The sequence below is a fragment of the Eucyclogobius newberryi genome, unplaced genomic scaffold, assembly GCF_026437365.1.
Source record: "Eucyclogobius newberryi isolate DKJ021-1_F unplaced genomic scaffold, fEucNew1.0.hap1 SCAF_20, whole genome shotgun sequence".
Classification (NCBI taxonomy): domain Eukaryota; kingdom Metazoa; phylum Chordata; class Actinopteri; order Gobiiformes; family Gobiidae; genus Eucyclogobius; species Eucyclogobius newberryi.
The window spans coordinates 30242010-30256418 of record NW_027315835.1 but is presented as its reverse complement, the minus strand read 5'-3'; the positions used below and the strand labels follow the sequence as shown (position 1 = coordinate 30256418).

At 55.1% G+C, this 14409-nt stretch overlaps 1 protein-coding gene across 1 annotated transcript in view; it reads left to right on the top strand.

The window, feature by feature from the left end:
• dnah9 (dynein, axonemal, heavy chain 9) overlaps positions 1-14409 on the top strand; it is a 649263-nt gene that overhangs the window by 122916 nt on the left and 511938 nt on the right. Inside the window, exons 22-26 of the mRNA XM_072455799.1 lie at positions 195-338; positions 408-567; positions 4735-4890; positions 10530-10662; positions 11332-11609. Of these exons, the coding sequence (XP_072311900.1) occupies positions 195-338; positions 408-567; positions 4735-4890; positions 10530-10662; positions 11332-11609 (871 nt within the window). The remainder of the gene's footprint in view (positions 1-194; positions 339-407; positions 568-4734; positions 4891-10529; positions 10663-11331; positions 11610-14409) is intronic.

Below are 14409 nucleotides of genomic sequence, written 5' to 3'. Positions count from 1 at the left end.
TCACAGAAAGACAAGAACATTCTGACACATTATGCTAGAAACCACTACTGGTGACGTGGGTCAGGGTTGTAATGATCTCAAAGTGCAGAAAATGCAGCTCATAAAACATGCACATTCTTCTGGAGGAAAAAGACTATATGACTGCTGTACAACCTTTTCCTGTGTGAGTCCTTCTCTCTCTCCACTGTTTCCAGGTTCGACTGTCAGACTCCCTACCAACTGCTGAACTCCTTCCATAAGCAGATCCAGGAGCACGAGGCGGTTATGGGCTCCCTGGTGCAGTCTGCTGGCCTGTTCGAGCTCACTGTTCCTGACTTCAGACAGCTGCGCCAGTGCAGGTACAGCCCAGCCCATTTGAAGTATTGTACTTTCACAGTAATCACCATCTTCTCTTCGCTGGGCCCTAGGCATGAAGCGGGCCTACTCAAAAAGCTTTGGGACATGATCAGTGTAATAGACTCCAGCATGGCTGTGTGGAAGGCCACCCCTTGGAGGGATATCCAGGTGGAGGACATGGAGCTGGAGTGTAAACGCTTCTCCAAAGACATTCGCAGCCTGGACAATGAGGTGAGGAAACACGGTTTCAAGTGTCTATGTAAGGTAGGGATCCTTCGGGGTAATCCCTTTTTGTTCAGGAGTAATCCATTGTAAAAAAGTATGTAACTATAGTAGTAGTTGACAGGTATCAGCGGGCCAGGCGCACCGCAACTTGTGCTGTTGCAGAGGCAAAAACCTGGGGCTGGGAGGAGTTTGGAGAGGCCATGGAGGAGGACTATCGGTCGGCCCCAAAGAACTTCTGGCAAACCGTCCGGCGCCTCAGAAGGGGGAAACAGTGCTTCTCCCAACACCTTTGATGGTGCGGGTGGAGACCTGCTGACCTCGACTGGGGATGTCGTCGGACGGTGGAAGGACTTTGAGGATCTCCTTAATTCTTAAGTCCTAACCTAATCCTTAACATCGATCCACCCTCGATGTGTGAAGGAAAGGTTCCGTAGGTCTTTCCTTCCTGCTGCTGTCAGACTTTATAACAATAACTGTTAGTACTGAACACTCGTAATACTGACCTAACCTAATACTGATGTGCAATTCTGTCATATGTGCAATTGCTGTTGGAATTCATGTGCAATTCATGTGCAATTACTGTGAAATTCATTTGCAATTCATGTGCTGTCGTGACACATATTCATGTGCAATTACTGCCGTGATCACATGCAATGGTATTTATTTATTTATTTGTCTATGGGAGTTTTTATTTATTTATAGGAGATCTTCTACTGAAAGTGTTTTTCAGACTTCCTATAAGTGATCTGTTCTTCTGGATCTACCTCTGTATCTACCTGCGTTGCACCAATGAAATTTCCCCATGTGGGACAATAAAGGAATATCTTATCTTATCTTATCTTATCTTAATTCCACTGTCACGTTTTCTGAAGAGGAAGCAGAGACTGAGGACTCGGAGGCTGACTCGTCCATCCCCCAAGCTGAAGTTAGTGAGGTTGTTGGATGAGATCAGCCCTGAGTACCTAAAGTCTCTGGATGTTGTAGGACTGTCTTGGCTGACACGTCTCTGCAACATGGCATGGCGGTCGGGGACCGTGCCTCTGGACTGGCACACCAAGGTGGTGGTCCCTCTGTTCAAGAAGGGGGACCAGAGGGTGTGTTCCAACTACAGAGGGATCACACTCCTCTGCCTCCCATAAGGTCTATTCCAGGTCTTGGAGAGGAGAATCCGACCGATAGTCGAACCGCAGATTCAGGAGGAGCAGAGTGGTTTTTGTCGTGGAACACTGGACCAGCTCTAGACTCTCCTTCGGGTGCTCGAGGGTTCATGGGAGTTTGACTAACCAGTCCACATGTGCTTTGTGGATCTTTGGGGTGTCCTTTGGAGGGTGGTCCGTGAGAACGGGGTCCAGAGCCCTTTGCTCAGGGCTGTCTCATCCCTGTATGACCGGAGCAGGAGCTGTGTTCACTGCAATAAGTCAGACCTGTTCCCAGTGCATGTTGGACTCCTCAGGGCTGCGCTTTGTCACCGGTTCTGTTCATAGTTTTTATGGAGAGAATTTCTAGGCGCAGTCAGGGGTCGGAGGGTATCCGGTTTGGGGGCCACAGGATGTCGTCCTGATGGCTCCATCAAACCCGGACCTGCAGCTGCACTGGGACGGTTTGAGCCGAGTGTGAAGCGTCTGGGATGAGAATCAGCTCCAAATCCGAGGCCATGGTTCTCGACCGGAAAAAGGTGGCTTGCCCTCTTCAGGTGGGTGGGGAGTCCTTGCCCCAAGTGGAGGAGTTCAAGTATCTCCGGGTCTTATTCACGAGTGAGGGAAGGATGGAGCGTGAGATCGACAGGCGGATCGGTGCATCGACTGAAAGGCAAAGCTCTCGATTTACCGGTCAATCTACGTTCCTGCCCCCACCTATGGTCATGAGCTTTGGGTAATGACCGAAAGGACAAGATCGCGGATACAAGTGGTCGACTGCTTCCCCTGCAACCCGGCCCCCCCAGTAATAGTTCTATTTCGTCCCTTCTGACTGCCAGAGACGGTGCCTTAGGCACTGAATGATCATCTTTTGTGCATGCGCGGGTCGAGAAACTAATGACAACAAAGTCACCTGTGACCTCTCTGTGACCCACGTGAAGCTATATAGTCACGTGACACAGAGCCCAGTCCCTTTTCTTCTTCTTGCGCAGGTTTGTCGAGTTTTAAGCGGAAAAACATTGAATTGTTTGCTTCCTGCAGGTTTACTTAGCCCTACGACTTACATCGAGACAGCGAGTGCTCTTGCCCCTCAGAGGCTGTGATAGCACCGGCGTTCTGCCAGAGCGATCAGTTCTGCCAGAGCGATCAGTTCTGCCAGAGCGATCAGTTCTGCCAGATAGCTTCACGTGGGTCACAGAGAGGTCACAGAGAGGTCACAGATGACTTTGTTGTCATTAGTTTCTCGACCTGCGCATGCGCAAAAGATGATCATTCAGTGCTTAAGGCACCGCCTCTGGCGGTCTTCCGGGATTCATAGAACCGTAGTTACATCCGTAACCTTCGTTTTCTTTGCAATAAAACCCTGGTTTACATAGCCACTTAACCACCACAGCATGTTGAGTGAATGACTAATTACTACAATGTAGCGCTTAGAGGAACTTCCAGTAGCTTGTTAAGGGCATTACAAGTGTAAGGCATTATCATATTGCAAGTTTAGCAAAAACAGGGCCATTGCCATAGAGATAAGCAGATGGTCTATCGCAGGGGTCGCCAACCTTTTAACCTCCGTGAGCTACTTACACGAGAACAAAATAACGGTGACCAGCTCATGTTCCCAAATGTTTTATAGGTTATTTAGTTGTTTTTTGTTGTTGTTGCATTTCCCTGTCTCATAATCCATTTTTTGTACACTAAGGGGTGATATGGCTGATATGCCAGGTGTTTGAATATGGAACAGGGAGATAGCCAGAATGTTGAAAGGAAATGCTAACTGTTGGAGAAACTGTGGCACCAGCAGTGCCACTGAATGTTTTGTGCTACCTGTGTCCTTTTTATTTCTGTTCTGTTCTGTTTTGTGTGTGTGTGTATATATATATATATATATATATATATATATATAATAAATATTATATATATAATATTTTAAAGAAAAATAATAAACATAGAACAAACAACATAAAAGGAACACATTTTGCCCAGAGAGAGAAAATAAAAACGAATGTAGACAGAAAAAAAAACCTCAACAGAAAAATAAATCACGACATATTCAATGTAAAATAAAATTCCCGACGAGTCCCGAGTCGACCAAACTTGTCCTTTTCGAAATTAAGTCCGAATGCTATTTTTTCCTTTTGTCTAATCACTTTTATTATGTCAGTCCAGTCATCCATTTGTTTGTTAAGGCTTTTTTTTCTGCCGCCAAAAGCACATTCCAAAGGTATCCATCCACTCTGTCCATGAGTCCTCAGGCCCAAGGACTTAGTTCCAAAATCGAGGGAAATGGCAATGACAAAAAACGTTTGCAGTGCATTCTTCATTTCAGTCCAGTAAAAATGAATATTCTGTTTTTTTTTGGTCGTTTAATACCTTCACCTCAATGCAGAGATGTTCAACGATTATCCAGGGGGTTGGATCTGGAGAGCTATTGTCTGGAGGCTGGCCTTCAAAACTGCACCGCAATTAATGTTTTTTTTATCCAGTATCCACAAACAACTCAACAGAAATCTACTGATGACGATCAATAAGTAGACTTGAACTAGAGCAGATCATCAGGTCTGCATTTGAATGACCATTTTTCCAGATTGCTTGGTGGGCCGGATCTGGCCTTCAGGCTGTCAATTGAGAAGTCCATCCTTAAAGCCACAAACCACTCTTTTGAAGACAGTGAGGTGCAGAGGGAAAAATCAGGGAAAAGAGATAGTTTGAAAGAAGTGTGAAGGAGGTGGGAAGAAATAATAATTCCTCTTTGACCCGAAATTCTGATATAGTTTGCGAGTTGTTTGCAGCAGCATCCTCTCACCTTGGTCAAGTGAGAGCTCAAGCCAATCAAATGCTAATCAGGTGCTTAACAGCAGTGAAGGAGAATAAGGCAGGGCATTTTCAGGTGAAACCTCTCTCTTTAAAATAGGCCTAATCTAGCTCAGTAAAAATGCATCTTCTTAGGCCAATACATTCAGATTGAAGATGGCAGTTGAAAGGTCTTGATACTGTAATGTCTATGTCCCAATGATGTCAAGTGTTTCTCTGTGTCCGTCAGGTGCGCTCCTGGGACGCCTTCACTGGCCTGGACAGTGAAGTAAAGAACCTGCTCACCTCTCTGCGAGCTGTAGCCGAGTTACAGAATCCTGCCATCCGCCCCCGACACTGGCACCAGCTCATCCAGGCCACCGGGGTGCACTTCACCCTGGACCAGGTCTCAACCTCCCTCTGCTCATTACACACTGCTTAATATACATTACATTAAAACTCTGAAAAACGACCGAAATGGGAACCCACGCACACTCACAGAAGACTTCTGTCCAATTATTTCCTTATTTGTTGTTGACGCCGGCTGCAGCCTCTCTGGGCCTGTGTGTTTGACTGGACGGAGTTGAGACTTGTTTGTGCGTACCGCAGCTTAATCCGTGCAAAATATATTACACAGGCAAAATTACTTGACTTTCATATCAATTTCTGAGGGAATGTTGTATCACAGAACACAGGGGATAATTCACTTTCAAACCCTCTTGAAGCTGGCACATTTCTCACAACAGGAAGTCGTTTGCAGCAGTGGTGTCTGCGTGGTGTGGTGTCTGCGTGGTGTCTGCGTGGTGTCTGCGTGGTGTGGCGTCTGCCTGGCGTCTGCGTGGCGTCTGCGTGGCGTCTGCGTGGTGTGGCGTCTGCGTGGCGTCAGCATGGCGTCTGCGTGGCGTCTGCATGGTGTCTGTGTGGTGTGGCTTCCGCGTGGCGTCTGCGTGGTGTCTGCGTGGCGTCTGCATGGTGTCTGTGTGGTGTCTGTGTGGTGTGGCGTCTGCGTGGCGTCAGCATGGCGTCTGCGTGGCGTCTGCGTGGCGTCTGCATGGTGTCTGTGTGGTGTGGTGTCTGAGTGGCGTCTGCATGGTGTCTGTGTGGTGTCTGTGTGGTGTGGCGTCTGCGTGGCGTCTGCGTGGTGTCTGCGTGGCGTCTGCGTGGTGTCTGAGTGGCGTCTGCGTGGCGTCTGCATGGTGTCTGTGTGGTGTGGTGTCTGCGTGGCGTCTGCGTGGCGTCTGCGTGGTGTCTGCGTGGCGTCTGCGTGGTGTCTGCGTGGCGTCTGCGTGGTGTGGCGTCTGCGTGGCGTCTGCGTGGCGTCTGCGTGGTGTCTGCGTGGCGTCTGCGTGGTGTCTGCGTGGTGTCTGCGTGGTGTCTGCGTGGCGTCTGCATGGTGTCTGTGTGGTGTCTGTGTGGTGTGGCGTCTGCGTGGCGTCTGCGTGGCGTCTGCGTGGTGTCTGCGTGGCGTCTGCGTGGTGTCTGCGTGGCGTCTGCGTGGTGTGGCGTCTGCGTGGCGTCTGCGTGGCGTCTGCGTGGTGTCTGCGTGGCGTCTGCGTGGTGTCTGCGTGGCGTCTGCGTGGTGTGGCGTCTGCGTGGTGTCTGCGTGGCGTCTGCGTGGTGTCTGCGTGGCGTCTGCGTGGCGTCTGCGTGGTGTCTGAGTGGCGTCTGCGTGGCGTCTGCATGGTGTCTGTGTGGTGTGGTGTCTGAGTGGCGTCTGCATGGTGTCTGTGTGGTGTCTGTGTGGTGTGGCGTCTGCGTGGCGTCTGCGTGGTGTCTGCGTGGCGTCTGCGTGGTGTCTGAGTGGCGTCTGCGTGGCGTCTGCATGGTGTCTGTGTGGTGTCTGTGTGGTGTGGTGTCTGCGTGGCGTCTGCGTGGCGTCTGCGTGGCGTCTGCATGGTGTCTGTGTGGTGTGGTGTCTGAGTGGCGTCTGCATGGTGTCTGTGTGGTGTCTGTGTGGTGTGGCGTCTGCGTGGCGTCTGCGTGGTGTCTGCGTGGTGTCTGAGTGGCGTCTGCGTGGCGTCTGCATGGTGTCTGTGTGGTGTGGTGTCTGAGTGGCGTCTGCGTGGCGTCTGCATGGTGTCTGTGTGGTGTGGTGTCTGCGTGGCGTCTGCGTGGCGTCTGCGTGGTGTCTGCGTGGCGTCTGCGTGGTGTGGCGTCTGCGTGGCGTCTGCATGGCGTCTGCGTGGCGTCTGCATGGTGTCTGTGTGGTGTGGTGTCTGAGTGGCGTCTGCGTGGCGTCTGCGTGGCGTCTGCGTGGCGTCTGCGTGGTGTCTGCGTGGCGTCTGCGTGGTGTCTGCGTGGCGTCTGCGTGGCGTCTGCATGGTGTCTGTGTGGTGTCTGTGTGGTGTGGCGTCTGCGTGGCGTCTGCGTGGTGTCTGCGTGGTGTCTGCGTGGCGTCTGCGTGGTGTCTGCGTGGCGTCTGCATGGTGTCTGTGTGGTGTGGTGTCTGTGTGGTGTGGCGTCTGCGTGGTGTCTGCGTGGTGTCTGCGTGGCGTCTGCGTGGTGTCTGTGTGGTGTCTGTGTGGTGTGGCGTCTGCGTGGCGTCTGCGTGGTGTCTGCGTGGCGTCTGCGTGGTGTCTGCGTGGCGTCTGCATGGTGTCTGTGTGGTGTGGCGTCTGCGTGGTGTCTGCGTGGCGTCTGCGTGGCGTCTGCGTGGTGTCTGTGTGGTGTGGTGTCTGTGTGGTGTGGCGTCTGCGTGGTGTCTGCGTGGCGTCTGCGTGGCGTCTGCGTGGTGTCTGTGTGGTGTGGTGTCTGTGTGGTGTGGTGTCTGCGTGGCGTCTGCGTGGCGTCTGCGTGGTGTCTGCGTGGCGTCTGCGTGGTGTCTGTGTGGTGTCTGTGTGGTGTGGCGTCTGCGTGGCGTCTGCGTGGTGTCTGCGTGGCGTCTGCGTGGTGTCTGCGTGGCGTCTGCATGGTGTCTGTGTGGTGTGGCGTCTGCGTGGTGTCTGTGTGGTGTGGCGTCTGCGTGGTGTCTGCGTGGCGTCTGCATGGTGTCTGTGTGGATTGGTGTCTGAGTGGCGTCTGCGTGGCGTCTGCATGGTGTCTGCGTGGCGTCTGCGTGGTGTCTGTGTGGTGTGGTGTCTGAGTGGTGTGGCGTCTGCGTGGTGTCTGTGTGGTGTGGCGTCTGCGTGGTGTCTGCGTGGCGTCTGCGTGGTGTCTGTGTGGATTGGTGTCTGCATGGTGTCTGCGTGGCGTCTGCGTGGTGTCTGCGTGGCGTCTGCGTGGTGTCTGTGTGGTGTGGTGTCTGTGTGGTGTGGCGTCTGCGTGGTGTCTGCGTGGCGTCTGCGTGGCGTCTGCGTGGTGTCTGCGTGGCGTCTGCGTGGTGTCTGTGTGGTGTCTGCATGGTGTCTGTGTGGTGTGGCGTCTGCGTGGTGTCTGTGTGGTGTGGCGTCTGCGTGGTGTCTGCGTGCCGTCTGCATGGTGTCTGTGTGGTGTGGCGTCTGCGTGGTGTCTGTGTGGTGTGGCGTCTGCGTGGTGTCTGCGTGGCGTCTGCATGGTGTCTGTGTGGATTGGTGTCTGAGTGGCGTCTGCGTGGCGTCTGCATGGTGTCTGCGTGGCGTCTGCGTGGTGTCTGTGTGGTGTGGCGTCTGCGTGGTGTCTGTGTGGCGTCTGCATGGTGTCTGCGTGGCGTCTGCGTGGTGTCTGTGTGGTGTGGTGTCTGAGTGGCGTCTGCGTGGTGTCTGCGTGGCGTCTGCGTGGTGTCTGCGTGGCGTCTGCGTGGTGTCTGTGTGGCGTCTGCATGGTGTCTGCGTGGCGTCTGCGTGGTGTCTGTGTGGTGTGGTGTCTGAGTGGCGTCTGCGTGGTGTCTGCGTGGCGTCTGCGTGGTGTCTGCGTGGCGTCTGCGTGGTGTCTGTGTGGTGTCTGCGTGGTGTCTGCGTGGCGTCTGCGTGGTGTCTGTGTGGTGTCTGTGTGGTGTCTGTGTGGTGTCTGTGTGGTGTCTGTGTGGTGTGGCGTCTGCGTGGCGTCTGCGTGGTGTCTGCGTGGCGTCTGCGTGGTGTCTGCCTGGCGTCTGCATGGTGTCTGTGTGGTGTCTGTGTGGTGTCTGTGTGGTGTCTGTGTGGTGTGGCGTCTGCGTGGTGTCTGCGTGGCGTCTGCATGGTGTCTGTGTGGTGTGGTGTCTGAGTGGCGTCTGCATGGTGTCTGTGTGGTGTCTGAGTGGTGTCTGCGTGGCGTCTGCATGGTGTCTGTGTGGTGTCTGAGTGGTGTCTGCGTGGCGTCTGCATGGTGTCTGTGTGGTGTCTGAGTGGTGTGGTGTCTGCGTGGTGTCTGCGTGGCGTCTGCGTGGCGTCTGCGTGGTGTCTGCGTGGCGTCTGCATGGTGTCTGTGTGGTGTCTGAGTGGCGTCTGCGTGGTGTCTGCATGGTGTCTGTGTGGTGTGGTGTCTGCGTGGCGTCTGCGTGGCGTCTGCGTGGTGTCTGCGTGGTGTCTGCGTGGCGTCTGCGTGGCGTCACCCCGCTTAGAGCACTGGTTCTCGGTGCAGCGCAGACAAGGACTCCACAAACACATAAAACATGAGATGAGCCACAATGATGTTTCCCTCTGCAGCGTCATCTGACTCATGTAGGCTATTGTTGCTCATGCATTTACCTCACTTCCTGTCCATGCGCCTTCGACATGTGCTTGGTGTGTTTTTGTGGCTCTGGGTCATCCACACTGAAGTGGATGAAGTAAACGCCTTCTTCTGAGACGTCTCTGCAGAGCTTCTCATACAGAGCTCTTAATGCAGAGCACAGCACTGTGGACAAGGACTGGCCGGGGGAGCGCTGACCCCACCTGCGCTGACTCCACCTGCAGGGGGAGCGCTGACTCCACCTGCAGGGGGAGCACTGATTTCCTGACGGATTGGACTCAGTGTGTGCGGCTGGAGAAGAATGTCTCAGACACTGGGACTATCAGCACAGGAGCTCCACAGGGCTGTGTACTTTCTCCCCTGCTCTTCTCCCTGTACACAATCTGCTGCACCTTCAGCCACAACTCTGTGAAACTGATCAAGTTTGCGGACGACACCACCCTCATCACCATGACGACACCACCCTCATTGGGCTCATCTCGGACGGGGATGAGTCCGTCTACAGGAAGTGGAGCGGCTGGTGTCCTGGTGCAGCGGTAACAACCTGGAGTTTAACGCTCAGAAGACAGTGGAGATGATCATAGACTTCACTATCTCAGACCCCCCCATCACCACCGTGGACTCCCTCCACCTCCTCTGCTCCACCATCACCAGGACCTCAAGTGGGAGGAGCCACCATCAGCTCCTCATCTAGAAGGTCCAGCAGAGGATGTACTTTCTGCAGCAGCTGAGGAAAGACAAGCTGATGATGGTGCAGTTCTACACATCCATCATTGAGTCCATCCTCACCTCCTCCATCACCTCCTCCATCACCTCCTCCATCACCTCCTCCATCACCGCGTGGTACGCTGGAGCCACAGCCAGGGACAAACAGAGACTACAGCGCCCTCTGCTGAGACGGTGATCGTCTGCCGACCCTTCTCACCCTGGACAGGGACTATTGGAGCCACTCCCCTCAGGCAGGAGGCCACTCCCCTCAGGCAGGAGGCCACTCCCCTCAGGCAGGGGGTCACTCCCCTCAGGCAGGGGGTCACTCCCCTCAGGCAGGAGGCCACTCCCCACAGGCAGGAGGCCACTCCCCTCAGGCAGGAGGCTCCAGAACCTCCTCCACTAGAACAGTTTCTTTCCCTCTGCTGTTGGATCATGAACACTTCATAAACACTGTCACTTTCTGCATCACATATGTAAATTCAACTGTACATTTGTTATATTAAGAATCAGAAAAGCTTTATTCCCATTGTCATTGAATAAAAACAAGATTCATAAACTAGTAACTTTCTTCGGTGATGAAGTGCAACATGAAACAATCAGATATTTTGATCCCACAGCAGATTTAGATTGTTTCATTTTTGACTTATTCATTGTTCATAGTTTCATGTTTCACCAGGACAAGTTCCTGTGTTTGATTCTGTTCAGTGGAAATAAACCTTGTGATCCTGGTTCTGGTGCAGTTGCTGTGAGTTTGGTGCTTGTCCACAGGAGACGAGCCTGGCCGCTCTGCTGCAGCTGAACCTGCACTGCTTTGAGGACGAGGTCAAGTCCATCGTGGACAGAGCGGTCAAAGAGATGTCCATGGAGAAGGTCCTGACCGAGCTGGACTCCACCTGGACCGGTCAGTGAACGAGTCAAAGGAGTCACAGCGAGACAAGCTCAAAGGGTCAGATGATTCAAACGAGACCAGGAATAGTCCTGGATTAGACCTGGATTAGTCCTGGATTAGTCCTGGATTAGACCAGGTTTTAGACCAGGTTCAGACCTGGTTTAGACCTTATTCCAAACTGGTTTCGTCTCAGATTAGTCCTGCTTTAGTCCTGGAACAGTCCTGGGATGGTCCTGGTTCTTGGCACAGACCATAGTCTTCCATTTTAAAGATGATCAATACGTTCTGTTTTTAGGATGAAGGACACATATGTATTAGTTTGTAAAATATTGTACTTAGGCATCTCATGTTTTAGAACTTGAATATATTCAAAAGTCCACATGACTCATGTCAGGACTGGGGTCAGTGCTCCCTCTACTGGCAGCAGAGGGGAATAAACAAAAGCTATCTTGAAGGTGATTTGAGTCTGAGGATAAATCTCTAGCTTTGACATCACAAACCTGGGACATGGAAAGTGAATGTGAAGCTAATACAACTCCAGATACGTTTAGATAAGGGAACATAATGAGTTGAATCTAACTTGCTCATGAGGACAATGGACGTTGTGCTTTGACTGCGTTTCTTGCAGCGTTCAGTGGTGATGGAAATGGACTGTAGTCTTTAACCTTTGACCTGCTTTAGCCATGCAGTTCCAGTACGAGCCCCACCCCAGGACGCGCCTCCTCTTGCTGCGGAGCGACGAGGAGCTGATGGAGACCCTGGAGGACAACCAGGTGCAGCTGCAGAACCTGATGAGCTCCAAACACATCGCACACTTCCTGGAGCAGGTGTCGTCGTGGCAGAGCCGGCTCTCTGTGGCCGACGCCGTCATCTCCATCTGGTTTGAGGTGCAGCGGGCGTGGAGCCACCTGGAGAGCATCTTCATGGGCTCCGAGGACATCCGCGCCCAGCTGCCAGAGGTACCACCTGAACAGCTGCATGAGTCCACCTGATCAGATGCATGAATCCACCTGAGCAGCTGCATGAATCCACCTGATTAGCTGCATGCATCCACCTGAGCAGCTGCATGAATCCACCTGATTAGCTGCATGCATCCACACTTAAATACATTTACTCACAGCGGTCACCAATCCGGCTCAGGGCCTCTATCTGGGCCTCTATCTGGGCCTCTCTCAGAGCCTCTCTCAGGGCCTCTCTCAGGGCCTCTCTCAGGGCCTCTCTCAGAGCCTCTCTCAGGGCCTCTCTCAGGGCCTCTCTCAGGGCCTCTCTCAGGGCCTCTATCTGGGCCTCTATCTGGGCCTCTCTCTGGGCCTCTCTCAGGGCCTCTCTCAGGGCCTCTCTCAGGGCCTCTCTCTGGGCCTCTCTCAGAGCCTCTCTCAGGGCCTCTCTCAGGGCCTCTCTCAGGGCCTCTCTCAGAGCCTCTCTCAGGGCCTCTCTCAGGGCCTCTCTCAGGGCCTCTCTCAGAGCCTCTCTCAGGGCCTCTCTCAGGGCCTCTCTCAGGGCCTCTCTCAGGGCCTCTATCTGGGCCTCTATCTGGGCCTCTCTCTGGGCCTCTCTCAGGGCCTCTCTCAGGGCCTCTCTCAGAGCCTCTCTCAGGGCCTCTCTCAGGGCCTCTCTCAGGGCCTCTCTCAGGGCCTCTCTCAGGGCCTCTATCTGGGCCTCTATCTGGGCCTCTCTCTGGGCCTCTCTCAGGGCCTCTCTCAGGGCCTCTCTCAGGGCCTCTCTCAGGGCCTCTCTCAGAGCCTCTCTCAGGGCCTCTCTCAGGGCCTCTCTCAGGGCCTCTCTCAGGGCCTCTCTCAGGGCCTCTCTCAGGGCCTCTCTCAGGGCCTCTCTCAGAGCCTCTCTCAGGGCCTCTCTCAGGGCCTCTCTCAGGGCCTCTCTCAGGGCCTCTCTCAGAGCCTCTCTCAGGGCCTCTCTCAGGGCCTCTCTCAGGGCCTCTCTCAGAGCCTCTCTCAGGGCCTCTCTCAGGGCCTCTCTCAGGGCCTCTCTCAGAGCCTCTCTCAGGGCCTCTCTCAGGGCCTCTCTCAGGGCCTCTCTCAGGGCCTCTATCTGGGCCTCTATCTGGGCCTCTCTCTGGGCCTCTCTCAGGGCCTCTCTCAGGGCCTCTCTCAGAGCCTCTCTCAGGGCCTCTCTCAGGGCCTCTCTCAGGGCCTCTATCTGGGCCTCTATCTGGGCCTCTATCTGGGCCTCTCTCTGGGCCTCTCTCAGGGCCTCTCTCAGGGCCTCTCTCAGGGCCTCTCTCAGGGCCTCTCTCAGAGCCTCTCTCAGGGCCTCTTTCAGGGCCTCTCTCAGGGCCTCTATCTGGGCCTCTATCTGGTCCTCTATCTGGGCCTCTCTCAGGGCCTCTCTCAGGGCCTCTCTCAGGGCCTCTCTCTGGGCCTCTCTCAGGGCCTCTCTCAGGGCCTCTCTCAGGGCCTCTCTCAGGGCCTCTCTCAGGGCCTCTCTCAGGGCCTCTCTCAGGGCCTCTATCTGGGCCTCTCTCTGGGCCTCTCTCAGGGCCTCTCTCAGGGCCTCTCTCAGGGCCTCTATCTGGGCCTCTCTCTGGGCCTCTCTCAGGGCCTCTCTCAGGGCCTCTCTCAGGGCCTCTCTCAGGGCCTCTCTCAGGGCCTCTCTCAGGGCCTCTCTCAGGGCCTCTCTCAGGGCCTCTCTCAGAGCCTCTCTCAGGGCCTCTCTCAGGGCCTCTCTCAGGGCCTCTCTCAGGGCCTCTCTCAGGGCCTCTATCTGGGCCTCTATCTGGGCCTCTCTCTGGGCCTCTCTCAGGGCCTCTCTCAGGGCCTCTCTCAGGGCCTCTCTCTGGGCCTCTCTCAGAGCCTCTCTCAGGGCCTCTCTCAGGGCCTCTCTCAGGGCCTCTCTCTGGGCCTCTCTCAGAGCCTCTCTCAGGGCCTCTCTCAGGGCCTCTCTCAGGGCCTCTCTCAGGGCCTCTATCTGGGCCTCTATCTGGGCCTCTATCTGGGCCTCTATCTGGGCCTCTCTCTGGGCCTCTCTCAGGGCCTCTCTCAGGGCCTCTCTCTGGGCCTCTCTCAGGGCCTCTCTCTGGGCCTCTCTCAGAGCCTCTCTCAGGGCCTCTCTCAGGGCCTCTCTCAGGGCCTCTCTCTGGGCCTCTATCTGGGCCTCTATCTGGGCCTCTCTCTGGGCCTCTCTCAGGGCCTCTCTCAGGGCCTCTCTCAGGGCCTCTATCTGGGCCTCTATCTGGGCCTCTATCTGGGCCTCTCTCTGGGCCTCTCTCAGGGCCTCTCTCAGGGCCTCTCTCAGGGCCTCTCTCAGGGCCTCTCTCAGGGCCTCTCTCAGAGCCTCTCTCAGGGCCTCTCTCAGGGCCTCTCTCAGGGCCTCTCTCAGGGCCTCTCTCAGAGCCTCTCTCAGGGCCTCTCTCAGGGCCTCTCTCAGGGCCTCTCTCAGGGCCTCTCTCAGGGCCTCTCTCAGGGCCTCTCTCTGGGCCTCTCTCTGGGCCTCTCTCAGGGCCTCTCTCAGGGCCTCTCTCAGGGCCTCTCTCAGGGCCTCTCTCAGGGCCTCTATCTGGGCCTCTCTCTGGGCCTCTCTCAGGGCCTCTCTCTGGGCCTCTCTCAGGGCCTCTCTCAGGGCCTCTCTCAGGGCCTCTCTCAGGGCCTCTCTCAGGGCCTCTCTCAGAGCCTCTCTCTGGGCCTCTCTCTGGGCCTCTCTCAGGGCCTCTCTCAGGGCCTCTCTCAGGGCCTCTCTCAGGGCCTCTATCTGGGCCTCTCTCTGGGCCTCTCTCAGGGCCTCTCTCAGGGCCTCTCTCAGGGC